The sequence below is a fragment of the Myotis yumanensis genome, unplaced genomic scaffold (genome assembly GCF_028538775.1).
Source record: "Myotis yumanensis isolate MYYU_CA2020_CCGP unplaced genomic scaffold, mMyoYum1.0.hap1 SCAF_9, whole genome shotgun sequence".
In the NCBI taxonomy this organism is placed as follows: domain Eukaryota; kingdom Metazoa; phylum Chordata; class Mammalia; order Chiroptera; family Vespertilionidae; genus Myotis; species Myotis yumanensis.
This window is the reverse complement of record NW_027223760.1, coordinates 51,180,905-51,198,180: the sequence shown is the minus strand read 5'-3', so window position 1 is coordinate 51,198,180 and position 17,276 is coordinate 51,180,905. Positions and strand designations below refer to the sequence as shown.

Here is a 17,276-nt window from a genome sequence, read left to right as displayed (position 1 = left end):
ATTAATCAATGTTGATTTATTAGAAGGCAGAAGAAAGTCCCCTCTACTGTACATTAAGGAAAACCAAAAAAAAAAAAAAAATAATAATAATAATAATAATAAAGCTCAAGTCACAATGGATAGATTCACAGTCACTTATATCCCCCAAATTTAATCTAAAGACATAACCACCACTGTCTAAAAGGTTATAATAAATACAAAATATTTCTATTGTATTAGTACTGACACAGCGTAACCAAACAAAAGGTACATTTCTACTTTTAAAAAATTTAAGAAGCTAACTTATTTAGGGTACAAGATAAGTTTGGGGTCATTTAAGTAATTTAAGGTTGTCTAACGGCTTCCAACACAGACTCAAGGGCAAATTCTAATGTAGATGGGACAAGAACCTTATACATTTCCTTGAATCAATGGTAAGTCAATTATTTGTCCTTTCAACACACTTGTACTGAGCCCACACTATGTGATATCATGTTAAGCATGGAAATTTAGGGATCCATTCACAGAGTTCTGAAGTAGACAAGTAAATAGTTACAATACTGTGGGTCCAGAGCCTTGAAAGAGAGGCACACCAGATGCTGGAGGAACATGGAAGGACAACCAGTCCAGCTTAGGAGGAATAAGGAAAGGCTTCCCAGAGGAGGTGGCACCTGAATGAAACCTTGTAAAAGAATTTAGCCACAGATTGGGTCACTTGAGGTGGCTGGAATGAACCCAGCTTCTGTAGTGTACATAATACTTAAAAAAAAAGTCTCTTCCATCACAGTGTGTTTTGCAAGGATAGGTTTATTGTTTAGCCGATTTTGTGAGCTCCATTCTGCCTTTTTGATGTTTTATGCAACTTGACTACTAATGATGAATAAGAACAGTCTGAACGCATTGTTGCTGCATAAGTGTATGTGGTGTGGTTTTGCACTTAAAGAGGCATTCAGATGCTCTGGCTGTAAATGCTCATGCAAAGCCTCTGACTGCTTTTAGTGGGTCTCAGCCGTGGTTTCCCGTCTGCAGAGCACTGAGGGCTGGTTGGACACTGGAGAGGATTGAAACGCTTCATATTGTGATCCTAAGTTTTATATTCACAATATTTCCTAAAATAGATCTTAGTAAGTGCTCTGTGACTAGAGAAATCACATAAACAACAATAAAAAGGAAAAGAAGGGAAGGTCAGGGCATTCCAGGCAAAAAGAACAGACTGTAAGAATGGTGAGAGAAGGTACGGCATGTTCAGTAGGGCACTGCTCAGCAGGGCAAGAACACAGAGGACGTGAGCAGGAATATCACAAGGTGAGGCCAGAGCGGCACATGGGCGCCCCCACTTGCCTTAAGGCGCTTCGATTCTCCAGAAGATACTAGAAAGTTTTTGAAGATTTTAATCTGTTTTTAAACAAGTTCCATCTGGCTTTAGCATAGAGAATGGATGGGATGGGGGGCAAAACTGGATGCAGGGACATCCGTTAGGAGAAATGAGAAAGACCTGGACTGAAGTAAGGGCAGTAGGTATGGAGACAGAAGCACACATTTAAGAGACAAACCTTGAAAGATACACAGTTAATCAAAGTTTATCATCCGTTGAGCATGGAGGTGAGTATGAAGGAAGAATGGCTAGACTCCTGGATTTGCTGCTTGGGTAATCCAGGGCCTCAAATGATAGGGCCAGGACTTGAAACATGAGGGAAGGATGGCTGTCAGCAGTACGCCAGCAAAGGAGGTGCTGCCTTCCCCTTACCCCTGGGCTCAGGTTGACGGATGCTGATTGAACCAGGTCAGGTTATGTGTCTGTCCCTTGGGATTCAGGAATAGTAACAATAATACACTATTTCCCATCAGGGCCAGCGGAACTCCCACAAGAAAAGCGGAGCAACAAGGGGGTGGGGGGGGGGGGATAAGAAAAAGTGTGGAGCAAATAAAAACAGCAGCTACCCCAGTTTGTGATAGAAACTCAGAGGAGAGTCAAGTGAGATGTCTCAGAGCTAATGATGAACATGGACATGGAACTTGAGTTCTGGATGTCAACAGTGGCAGATAGGAATGAATAGGACTGTACAGGGAGAAGACAGAAAGGGGAGGAGAGCCAGAGATGGAATTTGGGACACACCAACATTGTAGGAATGGAGTAAGGAAAAGAAGTCCCCAACAGCCTGAGATGGGATGAAGCTGAGAAAGATAGTCACAGCTGCCAAGGGTGAGAACAATCTCAGCAGTGGAATTAGTTGGAGGTGGCTCCTGCATGGACCTGTGCAGTGGAGGTTCTAACCAGGGACGGGAAGTCAGATTACAGTAGGTGGAGCAGTGAATGGAAAGTAAGGAAGTGGAGACACAAATATAGACCACTCTCTCCAGAAGCTTGATTCTAGCCCTGGCCAGTGTGGCCAAGTGGTTAGAGTGTCCCTACATACACTGAAGGGCCACGGGTTCGATTCCCAGTCAAGAGCACAAGAGCATGTACCTGGGTTGCAGGTTTGATCGCTAGTCAATGTATCTCTTTCATATCTCTCCCTCCCTCCCTCCCCCTCTCTTTCTCTCTCTCTCTCCCCCTCCCCCCTTTCTCCTCCTCTCCCTCTTTCTCCTTTGCCCTCCTTTCCTTCCACCCAATCTAAAAATAATTAATGGGGAAAATATCCTCAGGTGAGGATTAACAAAACAAAACAAAACAAAAAACAAAAGGAGGAGGAGGAGGAGGGGGAGGAGGAGATTAACTATAAAGAGAAGGGGAAAGTTTATAGCTGGAGTTGGCGGGGAAATAGCTACAAGTGTATATGACAGGGAAGAGAACTGCAGAGTAGGAAATGTAAGGATGTAGAAGGGTACTAAAAGAAACATGCACTGCTGCTTCTAGGGGGAAAAAGTATTTTTTTCTAAAGCAAGGTCATTTCAAATACCCACATGTGCTTGAAGGAAAGCATATGAAAAAGGAAAACAGCTTTTCAAGGACAGGTCAGATAGGATTAATAAATTCTGGCACAGGAATATATGCAAATATAACTAAGAACACACAAGGGACACTTGGCAGCTAGATAGAGCTTTAAATGAGTTTGTCCACAGGACCAAAATACACTGTATTGTCTAGAATCCGTTCTTACTCATCCTGAGGACATACATAGTCATTATGGACAGAGGAAAACACAACCCGAAAAACATGGAGAATACCCAAAACAGACCAAAGGCACAATTTGTAGAGGCTTGGTAAACTAAGCATTATTTTCAGCTGAGTAAACACCGCATGACAACTGGGGGAACTTACTGGGGCCCGAAAAACTACCAAAGTCTTGAAATTCTATTCCTTTGCTTTTGGAAAGTCTCGTTTATAGATAACTTAATGATTTATTTCATCTGTTCACTCATTCAGTCAACAAATCCTGGTGGAGGATTTGTTATGTGCCAAGAACAAGTTGGATAGAACATTAATAAGAGCATAGATCCTTCGGTGAAATGGAGTGGTGGCTATACTCTGAAAACCCATATTCAATGTACCTTTGTCCTTGTAACAGAATATACAAAGGAAAACCTGTCCACAGTCTTCTTGGCTGGAGGAATAGAGAGAGCATACAGTGAAAAAACATGGCAGGGCACATGGGCTTTACAAGGTGGAGGAATATTGGCCTAGGGCTGTGGTCGACAAACCGTGGCTCATGAGCCACATGCGGCTCTTTGGCCCCTTGAGTGTGGCCATGAAGTTTCAATCGCACTGTACCTGTGCACCCGCACGTGGTATTTTGTGGAAGAGCCACACTCAAGGGGCCACAGTTTGCCAACCATTGGCCTAGGGATTCAAGCATTTTTCCTTAGAGATTTGTTAAGAAGAAATATAAAAATTCCTTTCTCCCGCATTAAATTAAATTTCTAAATTCAGGCTGTGAAGTAGGCACAACAAGGAGGAAGTCTAAATTTAATTATGGAAGTATAGGCATATTTTTAAAATGCAATTTACTTTTGGCTCTTTATAGATCTTACCCGTATCATCCCGTCCTCTTAATCAAATTCATTTCTACTGCTGCCCATATCCTTAGGGTCAGGAACCACTAGTACCTATGTGAGGTAGGAACTTCCAGATCTGCCTTATAAACAAGAACTAAGTCGCTTGCAAGAGGAATAGGAAAGCTGAGTGTTACTGCTTTCCGCTGCATTAGCTGATGGTTATGGCTGGTATAGCATGAGATAGAAAACTAGATAGTCTGTCCCATGCTCAGAAATACATTCTGATAAACACAAATTCTCGTGTAGATCCAAAGCAAGGATGAGGCTGGAGAGAACGTACAGAGTGAGTATTTAGGCTTTATCTGAGACCAACTGCCTGTTTGTTGTTCAGCATCCATTTATTTCTGTTTGGTCCTGAGAAGGCCTATTCACATGGCTGAGCTAACAACACCACACAGCATGTTAGTGTGCAGTGTACCCTGTAGGTGTAAAAACTTGGCTTTGTTTTGCCCTTGTTCATGAACAAAAGCTCCTTTTTTGTTAGCCTCCCAAATGTTCCTTGCCATTATGAAGAAATACATTAATTTTGAAACAAAATAAATTATGTACATTTTTGAAAAACAGAAGAAAAACCATACACATAAATATACATATGCACACTGAAACTGACGTTACCCTGTTCCTTCTTCTATATTTCTGAGTTATAGTCAACACCTGTGGCCACACAAGGGGCAGACTTCACAGCTGCAAACCCCAGATGTCAGACACTGGATTCTACATCCCTGGCAGCAGTCCCAAGTGGGACGTCTCCTTAACTGACCTCTGAAATGGTCTATTGTCTGCTTCCCTCCCTTGCCTGGGTTGTAACTAACAAGCTGTCTGTAGGCTGGTTTGGAGTTAGCCTACTGATGGGTTGTTCTGGATGCAATTATCCTTTGCCTTACCTTTGATTGTAAGGAATTTTTTCCTTTGTAGGGGTGAAAGTTGGACTGGGGAAATTCTTGACAAAGAACTATATTCAGGTTTCTCCCTAGGATAAAATAAAACACTATTTACTTTGACTGTTTCCCCCACCCCAATGAAATTGGATGACATCAAGTTTGGTTTAGCATACAGTTGAGTTTTGGTTAATCAGAAGTACAAAGAGTTTCTTGGGGGCACTTCTCCCCTCCGAAAGAAGGCTGAGTTTCCTTATGCTGCTTCTTAAAGGAGAAAATGAAACATTTCCCCTCTTAGAATCTTAAGGAGCTACAACTTTGTTTTTGCTATTACTAAAGAAAGTCATCTCCTGTTGAGAAAAGCTCTGTGTATCAGGAGTTATCTTGGTTCTTTAAAGAGGAAAATGATTATATTAGAACCCTGCCTCTTCACCACTTGAAGAATAACATTATGGCTAAGATGCAATTGTTGTGGGAATAAGGTAGGAAAAGGCCAAGTATCTAAGAGGGCTTCACTTACAGTGCAACACTTGTGGCCCCAAAGGGAAGGTCTGTTTTGAATACAGTTATAGTCATGACAAGTTATAAAGAAATGTATCTGATATTTATAGGAAGATTAACTCTGAGGAAATTATAGAATACTAGAGGCCCAGTGCACGAATTCATGCACCAGTGGGGTCCCTCAGCCTGGCCTGTGCCCTCTTGCAATCCGAAGAGGCAGGCAGCCAGAGAGGAGCCCAGGCCAGGTGCAGCGCCGCTCCTGTTCATCCTGGCCCCACTGCTCCTGCCAACACCGCTTTTGGTAGCATGCTGCCGCAGAGGCAGGAGAGGCTCGTGCTGCTGCAGCTGCGCACACCAGCCGTGAGCCCGGTGTCTGGCGCACCTCAGTCAGCTGAGCAGTGCTCCTGCTGTGGGAATGCACTGACCACCAGGGGTCAGTTCCTGCATTGAGTGTCTGCCCCCTGGTGGTCACTCTGCATCATAACAACAGGTCAAACGGTCATTCGGTTGCTTAGGCTTTTATATATATAGACTAGAGGCCCAGTGCACAAAAATTTGTGCACTCGGGGGGGGGGGGGGGGTTCCTCAGCCCGGCCTGTGCCCTCTCGCAGTCTGGGACCCCTCAGGAGATAACGATCTGCTGGCTTAGGCCTGCTTCTGGGTGGCAGAGGGCAGGCCCAATCCCTAGGTGCAGCCCCTGGTCGGGCTCAGAGCAGGGCTGATTGGGGAGTTGGGGCACCGCCCCCTGTCATGCACAGAGCAGGGCGGATTGGGAGGTTGCGATGCCACCCTCAGTCACGCTCAGGGTGGGGCCGATTGGGGGGTTGGGGCACCGCCCCCTGTCACACTCAAGGCAGGGTCGATGGGGAGGTTGGGGCGCTGCCCCCTGTCACGCACAGAGCAGGGACCATCAGGGGGGTTGGGGCTCCATACCCTGTCACGCACAGAGCAGGGCCAATCGGGGTTGGGCGCTGCTCCCTGTCATGCACAGAGCAGGGCCCATCAGGGGGTTGGGGAGCTCCCCCGTCATGCACAGAGCAGGGCCGATCAGGGGGTTGAGGAGCTCCCCCCTGTCACGCACAGAGCAGGGCCCATCAAGGGGTTGGGGAGCTCCCCCCTGTCACGCACAGAGTAGGGCCGATAGGGGCGTTAGGGCACCGCCCCCTGTCACGCACAGAGCAGGGCCGATCAGGGGGCTGGGGCGCCGCCACTGTCACACTCAGGGCAGGGCCGATGGGGAGGTTATGGCTCTACCCCGTCACACACAGAGCAGGGCCCGTGGGGGGGGGGGGGGTGGTGGTTAGGGCGCCGCCCTCTATCACCCACAGAGCAGGGCCGATCAGGGGGTTGGGGCGCAGCCACTGTCACACTCAGGGCAGAGCCGATGGGGAGGTTATGGCTCTACACTGTCACACACAGAGCAGGGCCTGTTGGGGGGGGAGAGGGGGTTGGTGATCAGGGGATTGGGGAGCTCCCACCTATCAGGCACAGAGCAGGGATGATCAGGGGGTTGGGGCGCCTTCCCCTGTCACGAACAGAGCAGGGCAGATAGGGAGGTTGTGGCCCCACCCCCTGTGACACACAGAGCCGCAGGGCGATCAGGGGGTTTGGGCGCTGCCCCCTGTCACGCTGATCCGGTGCCAGGAGGCCTCGCGGCTCTGCTGATCCTGGTGCTGGGAGGCATATTACCCTTTTACTATATAGGATAGAGGCCTGGTGCACGGGTGGGGGCTGGCTCGTTTGCCCTCAAGGGTGTCCTGGATCAGGGTGGGGGTCTCCACTGGGGTGCCTGGCCAGTCTGGGTGAGGGGCTGAGGGCTGCTTTCAGGCTGGTGGTTGTTGACTGAAGCTCCCAACCGCTCCTTTTTTTTCTCTTTTTTTAATTTTATTCTGGGCCAGCTTTAGCTCTGGCTCTAGCTCTGAGGCTTCCGCTGCTGAGCGTTCTATAATCGAAACAATGTATAACTCCAGCTCTGAGATCCCGGCCTTTTGAAAGCTGGTTTCTGGGGTTTTGTTTAGCTTCTATATATTTGTTAGAATGTTTCAAACTGCCAGCTCAGAGGCCGGCAAGTCAGGCGGGGAATGTTGGAGTCTGCAGTCACTGGAGCAAGCAAGCCTCATGTTCGCTTCCAGCTGCCTGGCTGCTGGCCGCCATCTTGGCTGACAGTTAATTTGCATAAGGATATGCTGATTAGCTAATGGGAAGGGTAGCAGTCGTATGCTAATTACCATGTTTCTCTTTTATTAGTGTAGATATTATCACATCCAATTTCAAATGGTATTCATCTGCACCATGTAAATCGTTCCAAATTTTCTTTAACTTTCTAATCATGTAAACAAATCTCTTGGCCACCAAGAGATATGCTTTAGATTTGGAACCCCAATATAAATAAACTAATAATTAAATTGGAGAAAAGAGACATATCTCATACAGAAGGATTTCAAATAATTTATATGTCTACTAACCCCTCAAGAATGTGGAGTATAATTCCCTACCACTTAACTGTGGGCTATGCTTTTTAATTGAATAACAAAGAGTAGTGTATAAAAAGGGGAGGGGCGGAGTTACTGGACAGTGGAGAGACCTGGCAAACACTACCTTGGCTACTGGATACAGGTTAACATCAGCAATGAGGTCATGTTGACAGCATGTACCTTGGATATGATACGATCTCATTGAAGGGTAGTTCACCTTTGTAATATTTGCCCCAAAACCCATAACCATAGTCTAACCATGTGAAAACATTAGATAAATCACAGTTGAGGGATATTCTACAAAATATCTGACAAGAGTCCATGAATTGTCACAGTCACTAAAAATAATAATAATAATAATACATAAATAAAAGTCTGAGATTGTCACAGCCAAAAGGAGCCTAAGAATGACTAAGTATAATGTATTATACCAGATAGGATGCTGGAAGAAAAAAAGGACATTAGGAAAAAAGTGTGAAATTGGAACGAGGGTGGATTTTAGTTAATAGTAATGTCCCAATGTTGGTTCCTTAGTTGTAGCAAATAGGAGAAACTAGATGAGAGGTATTCAAGAATGCTGCACTATCTTTGTAATTTTTCTGTAATATAAAATTATTCTAATATTACAATTTTATTTAAATTAAAAAATGATGACTAACATTGAGATATCAAGTTTAACTGAGTCCTATGCTTTAATCAATACATCCTTCTTTTTCACCCACACCTATCCACCAAACCAGTGGTCGGCAAACTGCGGCTCAGGAGCCACATGCGGCTCTTTGGCCCCTTGAGTGTGGCTCTTCCACAAAATACCACGTGTGGGCGCACATGTACAGTGCGATTGAAACTTCATGGCCCATGCACAGAAGTTGGTATTTTGGAGCCACATGTGGCTCTCGAGCCGCAGTTTGCCGACCACTGCACCAAACCATATGGCATCAAGAGTCATTTCCATGATGCATAGGAATACTTTACCTTTCAGGACCCTGTAGTATGAATGGAGTCAGACCAATTCCGAGAGTTTTAGATTTCCCAATAATATTTAGGTCATGGCCTTAGTAATATGACACAGTACTCAAAAGATAATGTCCACAAGCCTGTATTTCTCAATAGCTTTAAAAGATGTTACATCCTTCCGCCATCTATCCAATACACTAAAATTTCCTGTGAATGTTATTAATGACACAATTAATAGGACGATGCATTAATTTCGAAGGTAGCACATTCTTTGCTAGATTACAAGGGGCAATATTCATTTACTGATCAGTTGTTGTCAGGAGAGGTAATGGGATAAGGTCTGATGGGCCACTGTTTTAGAATAAGGATGAGATTATTTCTTTTCTACTCCCTATTTTTCCTTTAGAATTATGAAAAATTAGGTTTTTTCAGAATTTTAGATATTTTTCATACTGTTTTCAATTTATCATTTTACTTTGAGAAAGAGGAAGGAAGTGTTGGTGTCAATGAATGTTTTAAAAAAATGTGGGGTTTCTTGTTAACAAGAAACGTGCTTTTATTAACATTTAATATAATTTTAAAAGTTCATTAAATCACAATTTAATTAACTAGAATAATAAATTGTCAGGATTGCCTCTCCAATTCTGTTTTTAGGAAAGGTTGCAAATGCCATTTCTAAAAAGCTGGGGGGGAAAATACATGCAACTTCCTGCATATATTTTCGGGATAAAAATAGGATTCAGTAAGATCACTTGTACATTCCATACTTACAGTACTTTATAATGATCACTTGTTAAACGGGAGAGGAAGTAAAAACCATGATGCTTGATAATAGGAGAAAAAAAGTGTTCCCTATGGAACTCTTAGCGAAGGAACTGCAGAAGAGTCAACTAACGTATTTTAGGAATATTTTTCACAATGAGGTAGTGCTTAATATGGAAAATAATAATGGGTGGGAGGGATATGCAATAAATGTAGGTAGCTATTTTTTATATTACCCTTTAAAAAGTTCAGTTAATTCATATTTTGCATTTCATTAGACCTTGGTATATGTGTGGTTAGTGCTGAGAATTATAACAGTTCCCTTTCTTTGAACACTGATAATGTGTCCAGCTTTGTACTGCCAGGCCTTTGACATGCACCATCTAAAAGCACAACCCTGCAAGGTGCATACAATTACTGTTTAACAGGCAAGGGAACCAAGGACACCAGAAGTTAGGAGACTGACTCAAAGGCCCACAGCTTGTAAGCGAGGGAGCCACTATAAACTGCCTGCCTCAAGTGCCTAAACCCTATCCCACCACAGCATACCGCTTTCTTACAAGTTATATACCTTTATTAACACTATTCAAATAAATGTGTCTCAATAATGAGTTGACTTAAGTCATTTAACCTTTCTAGGCTTCAAGTTTCTCTTGGGTTAGATGGAGTTGGCTGGTTGACTTCTGTTTTCCTCCAGTTTTAAAATAGGAACATGATTTGTATACAGATGAGAACATTAAAATGGCCATTTCCACATATTTTTATTAATAATTGGTTATTAACACTGAGTTTATTAAATCGTGTGATGGGATCTTTCTAGAGATGTTCATGTGATTTCTTTCAAATCCGTCAGTCCTGCCAGAATTAGTGAGTGATCTTACCATTTTCAATGTTATTCCTTAAGACTTACATGTAAGAGGAAACTTCATACTTTTCTCTGCAGTATACAAACTATTTACTTAAATATTTGTCTCCTAAAGAATCAATGACTTTCAGACATGAATAATGCAAAGAAAATCAGTTTTTGGATCTGAAATTAATCAAAATATCAGTTTATTTTTATTCATACTTATTCAAATATAACAAATTTTTTAACAAATGAAAATATGTATAAGCATATTTATAATACGATAGACATAAATATAAATAAAATGTGTAAGTATTTGAGACAAAGTTTAATACGTATATTAGTAAATTGATGGCATGCTTACATTTAGTTTTAAGACATATTAACATGGATATTAAAAAGGATGGGCTTTCACAAAAACTGCTATAAAATGTTCACATTTGTGTTAGTAATAAGTCATATTTCTTAGACTGATGTTTTAAGAAAACTATGTCAAGATCTAATTTAACCATTTACCTCATATGGTAACATTATTTGTAAATGACACATTTTTTTTTCAATAGAAATGTTCCTTTATCTTTTAAATAACAGCATTTTTTATCAAGAACATGCCACATTTATTAAAAAACAAACATGCACAACACATTAAAATTTGAATAATTTATGTACCTTTATGCACAGTGTTCAGTTTTGCTATAGCACTCTATCTTTGTGAAAAATATTTGGCACAGAATTAATAAATTATATTGTACTATTCAGAACTAATGTGATTAAAATTTTACATGGCACAGAAAACGCTCTATCACAGTTTACCTCTTCCTTTGCAGTTTATTGACCAATGGCCGTTCTTTTCTGTTTTAGTTGGAATAAATAATGGATATTCAATAACTAAAAGTCATATCTAGGTGTTTTGCCTATACTCTAATTAGAAATTAGTTGATTTCAGTTTTTCTGGCAGTAAAGCATTTCCATTTGTACTATGGCCAATAAATTTCCAACTAAGGGTGTTAGCGATAATGTATCATTATGAGATGTTTTTCTTTGGGAGGCAGAGAGGTTGAAAGGAAATGTGCATCTCTTCCTGAACTGGGACCCTGTGTGGTCAGGAGCATCGATGCCCTCTGAGGGAGAAGCAGGGAGAGCTCTTGGGGAAGGTGGTGAGGGAGCACACTGGGTAGAAGCATCCAGGCAAAAACAAAGGCAGGAACGCACTCAAGGTGCCAAGGACTGCTGTGGGTGTAAGGAAACTGAATGCATCACTCAGAGAAACAGCAGCCAGAGCATTCTTCTATCAGCAAAGTCCCCCTGCTTTTTAGGAAAAGTTTTCCATTTCCACATCGGTGTCTCTATCAAGAATGAAGAAATTAAGCTAACTGGCACAATTTTTTTTCCCCCTGAACTCATTCATAGACACTGAAAGAAGAGAGAATAATATGAACTCAAGCTTCCTCTAAACCAGAGAAGAGCATTCACACTCCCTCTCAGGGCAGACTTCAGACTTGTGGTAACCAAGGAAAAGGCCATCGCTCTTTTTCACAGTTCTGCTAAGATCAACTTGAGGTGTTATATTTTGCGAGCCTGGTTGAAGGAATCTACTCCTTTCATAAAACTATGATTACCTAATTTTTATATTTATTATCTGGCGGAAAGGAAGTAGAACTTAAGCTCAATTTTTATACAAATGTACTTTATTCTGAAAAACAGAGCAATGAACATACTTTATGATCCTTGATTTTCTGAGGGCATTTATATAGTGAAATGGCAAAGAACATCAAACACGTTAAATACAATGGCAAACTTTTGTTTTAAAGCTGTTAAGGTACAAATATAAAAACTATGAATCACAGAGCACTGAATTTTCAAGAGTAAAATCATACCAAAACCGTGATAAGTTTTCGCTGATGTCACAGGTGAGCAGGTGGTCTGGAAGGTCACTGATGGTGCCCTGCACGGCCAGCACGTGCGGGGCCAATGTGAAGGGCACGTCGCTCAGAAGCTCGGCCATGAACGAGCTGTTTTCCAGAGGCTGGCCTGCCTTGGTTTCCGCCCCGGGGCCTGCCACAGTCACAATGGATGAGTTTTCTGTGCCAGTCTAAAAATACACATATATTCAAATCATTCAGACCTATGGCCTCGGAGGTTCAGTTAATGGTAAATGTGGCATGAATGTAGCAAAATGGAGAAATGGGGGGACATGTAAGTATTCCCAGATCAGAATGTAGCTATTTGCTTTACTTGTACATAGAGTTCTACTAGCTTTAAAATGGATCCTAAACCCTACTCTTACCACCCATGACCCCCTCTTGCTATTTCTCTAGCCCAGTAATGTCTACAAAGTCTGTCTGCTTTGCCAAACGTGGTGTATGCTTTCAGGGTCTACAGAATTGCCAGGGAAATTCCCTGTGAAAACATATATCAACACAGTCCAAAGTGACCTTGCCCACTTGAGAATGATATGGAGCAAACTGCCTAGGATATTATTTCGCATTTCCTATATATGTGTCCTTTCCAGTTGCTGTTTCACATGCATATGTCTTTTCCACAACTAGAGTTGAGGGTCCTTGAGAGCAGCAATCTAGTTGACATGTCTTTGTACTCTCTGCCTTGCATACTTGATTGTCTTATTCTAATACCTACCTGAGAGTTTACTTTTAATGCGTGTCATGCTTATTGACTGATTGTCTGACTTTCATAGGAACTAACATGTTAAGTTATTGAGATATAAAGAGTTAGTAAACCATGCATACAGTAGTTTACTAAAAGACGTGCAGTAGGGTGTTCATAGCAGCATTCTATGCAAGCCCCCAAAGTGGAAACTAAGTTTCCATCAATAGTACAATGGATAAATTGAAGTATATTTACAGCAATGAGAATGAACCACCTGCCGCTAAAAGTGGCTGAAACCGAAATAAAACCAGTTTAGGCAAAAATTTACTCTCCCACCACCACCTGGTCTCACACAGAATAAAACTCTGGAGTCTTTACAGAGGCCTACAAGGCCCTGGCGACCTGGCCCCAGCGCCTCACTGCCTCCTTGCTGTTGCTCCTGTGCACCCAGCCTGCTTCTGCCCCAGGCCTGTGCTTTCTAGTCCCGCTACCCAGGAGGTTCTTTTGCCAAATATCCATTGGGCCCCTTCTCCCACCTCCTTCCAAGTGTTGGTCCCAATGCCACCTTCTCAACAAGGCTTTCCTGACCGTCTTATTTACACTGTGTCCTGCCCCCTCCTCTCCCCTCCAGCACTCCCTATCTCCCTCCCCTGCTCTTTTACCCTACATGGCCCTTAGCACCTTGTTCTATGTCATATACTTTATCCTCATTATAATCCATCAGAAATGCAAGGGGTTCCCTGCTGTATCCCAAAATGCCCAGACCAGTGCCTAGCGCTCAGTAAATATTTATTGGTTGGATGCGAGCAGACAAGATTTTGCCTGCATGGGGTTTACCTTATCATGGTTAAAATGCTGATAAATTCCTTATCTCTAAGTCTAGAGAAGAATGATTTTCTGTGTAAGAAATAATTTTGAAAAACTTTTTATGGAAGTGTAAAGTACATACAGAAAGGGTACATTAAAAGTTTACCGTTTGCTAATTTTAACCAACTTAGACACCTGTGAGCACCCAGATCAAGGGACAGAAATGACAGCCCCCGCACCCCCAGCACTTTCTGTCACCATCCTGACTTCTAACAGCATAGATTGGTTTACCTATTTTTGTATTTAAATGAAGGTAATCCTATAGTATGAACTCTTGTTTCTGGCTTCTATATAGGAGATTCGTCCATATTGTTGCATGGGATAAAAAGAGCATATCGTCACAAAGGAGGCACATTCAGACTGATGACTTAACAGGATCACTTTGGTTGCCATATTGACAGTAGGTAGTAGGGTCTGGCGGCCAGGAAAGGAAGTAGCAGGGAAAGAGAGATGACTGCAGTGTGGATTAGGGTTGTGATAATCAAGGCGAGATGAACCGTTGGATTTTGGATAGACTTTGAGGATAAGGCCAACAGGATTTACGGATGAAAAGGATGTGGGGTATGAGAGCAGAGTGGAGTCAGGATGAAGTCAGAGTTTTTGGCCTAAGCAGGAAGACCAAGAGTCCTGTTTTGGTCATTCCAGGTGCCTACCAGACATCCAAGTGGAGCTGCTAATAGGCAGGAAGTATAAGGCAAGTTGGAACTGGGGGGGAAGATCTGGTAGAGAAAGTCTTCTTGGTGCATGTTTAAAAGGGTATGGTCAGGCCCAGCCCGAGTGGTTCAGTGGCTGCACATCGACCTACGAACCAGGAGGTCATGGTTCAATTCCAGGTCAGATCACATACCCAGGTTGCGGGTGTACAGGAGGCAGCTGATCAGTGGTTGTCTCTCATCATTAATGTTTCTACCTCTCTCTCCCTCTCCCTTTCTCTGTGAAATCAATAAAAATACTTTTTATTTTTTTTTAAAAAAAAGGTATGGTCGGAAAGAAAAGTGTAGACAAATATGAGAACAGACAATTTTTTCAAAACATTGTGCCAAAAATGGGAAAAGAGCTGGAAAGGAATGTGGGGTCAGTGAGGTTTCTCTTGATCTTATTTTCTGGTTTCTAAATTGGGAGAATAATTAGTCCATAGGCTAATGAGAAGGTCATAAGAAAGGAAAAGGTAATGGAGATTCTGTAGAGGAGGAATTGCTATCTCATAGGCACCCCTAACACAGAGCAGAGGTCCTCAAGATTTATGTGAAGTTGCCAAACACATCCCTATCCCATGGTCTTATACCTTGTGTGAAAATAAAAGAGTGCTTTCTTAAGATCGCAAACAGAACAAAATTAAGTGCACTATGTGATGACAATTATTAGAAAGGTCCATTGTACAGTGGACAGAACCTGCCTACTGAAACCTAACTGGGACTTAAGTATCAGTGAGTAATGATGCCACAGTTCCAGCCTCTCTAAAGGGCTTCCCCATATACAGTGTCAAGATTGAGTATGCACAGGGCTTTGGTTACCTTGGAGCAGCATGGCTGAGCGTTTAAGAGCACAGGGTCCACAGTCAGATAGCGTGGGTGTAAACCCAAGGTCTCCTGCAAATGGCCTTGGGCAAGGTATTTAACTTCTTTGTGCCTCAGTTTCCTTAACTGTATAATGAGATCAATAATAATGCTTATTTCATAGGACTGTTATGAGGATTAAATAATGTTCGTGAGTAGAACAGTGCTTACCACATATTACAGCTTTCGAATGTTAGCTCCCACTTGAAGTCTCGGATCCACTCATCTCTTTTGTTTTTGGCATTCACTGGTGGTTTGAATAATCTTACCACCTTCGTTATATCCTGCCTTCTCTCTAATCTCAGATGTAAATGTTCCCTGGGTCTCTTAGTCTCATCCTATACTTGAACTTTCTTCTTCTTCCTGTATATAGAACATTCTCCAGTTTCATTAGCCAAATCACCTCCCTTCTTAAACAAAAGTATCCCTGAAACCTCACCTTCTCCACTAAAGCACTCTGCTGTCTAAACACACAACTTCTAAGGTTTAACTCCCAGCAGCAATATTTACTTATTTGTTCATGCCTTTATTAATCTTCCTTTTCTCTTACAAATCATTCTTCCAGAACATAATTGAGGAAAAGCTATGTCAAACTATCTATCTATCTATCTATCTAAGCCTAAGCGACCAGCCGACCTGCCAACTGGCCGGTAGCTATAACACACACTGACCACCAGGGGGCAGACACTCAATGCAGGAGTGGAAACTATAGGCATGGAAACATGGAACATACTGATGAATCTCAGAGGGAAGTGGGGAGGGCAGGGTGGGAGCAGATTAACCAAAGATCTTATATGCATACTAGAGGCCTGGTGCATGAATCCGTGGGGTCCCTTGGCCTGGTCTGTGGGGATGGGGCTGAAATCAGCTTATCGACATCCCCCAAGGGATCCCGGATTGCGAGGGTGCAGGCCAGGCCGAGGGAGGTGCATGAATCCGTGCACCAGGCCTCTAGTATTTAGAACAGTGATGGCGAACCTATGACATGTGTGTCAGAGGTGACATGCGAATTCATTTTTTTGGTTGATTTTTGTTAAATGGCATTTAAATATATAAAATAAATATCAAAAATATAAATCTTTGTTTTACTATGGTTGCAAATATCAAAAAATTTCTATATGTGACACAGCACCAGATAAGTTAGGGTTTTTCAAAATGCTGACACGCTGAGCTCAAAAGGTTCGCCATCACTGATCTAGAATAATAGGGGAATTGAGATGTGGTTTCCTGTTCCAGTTCTCCTTGATAAAACAGCCATATGACCAGAGGGGGTCACTTCATCCACCTGGGCCTTAGTCCTCTACTCTGTAAAGTGAGTGGTGAGGGGCAAAAAATGTTGATGACAGCCACTAGCATATGTTTAACACTTACTTTGTGCAAGGGCCCATCTAGGCTGTTTAAGTGAATTCTGTCATTTAAGTTTTATAGCTTTGTGGGTGTGCACTATTAGTCCCATGTGAAAAAACAAGAGGACACTGGGGCACAGAAAGATTAAGGAAGTTGTTCCAGGTTACACAGCTCGTCTGTGGTAAGACTGAGAATCAAACCCAGTGACCTATAAAGCTCTAAGACATGTTACCTGCACACTTCTATGCTCTGGAGAGGTTGGCGGACTGAATGAACAAAGCCTTGAGAATTTAGGCAACAGCATTAGAGAATATGACCATTCCTACATAGCATACCTTGGCTTAAATGAGAAGAAAAACAGAAGAAAGGACAGAAACTCATTAAGGAGACATATCTTAGACTGAAGGAGGATAGAAAAGCAGCTGTAATTTAATATTTATCCCTGGAAATAAATCTACCAGTTTTCAGGGAAGGTAACACCATGGACAGTGAAACAAGACAGTCT

At 42.6% G+C, this 17,276-nt stretch overlaps 1 protein-coding gene across 12 annotated transcripts in view; it reads right to left on the bottom strand.

Moving 5' to 3' along the window:
• Positions 1-12,064: 12,064 nt before the first annotated feature.
• UMAD1 (UBAP1-MVB12-associated (UMA) domain containing 1) overlaps positions 12,065-17,276 on the bottom strand; it is a 177,170-nt gene continuing 171,958 nt past the window's right edge. For 11 of the 12 annotated variants that reach the window (XM_070424324.1, XM_070424327.1, XM_070424325.1 and 8 more), the window contains 2 exons: positions 15,383-15,511; positions 12,065-12,486 (listed from right to left, as the gene is read on the bottom strand). In XM_070424324.1, the coding sequence (XP_070280425.1) occupies positions 12,229-12,486; positions 15,383-15,511 (387 nt within the window). In that variant the 3' untranslated portion in view covers positions 12,065-12,228. The remainder of the gene's footprint in view (positions 12,487-15,382; positions 15,512-17,276) is intronic. The other variant, XM_070424336.1, reaches the window with a different exon arrangement.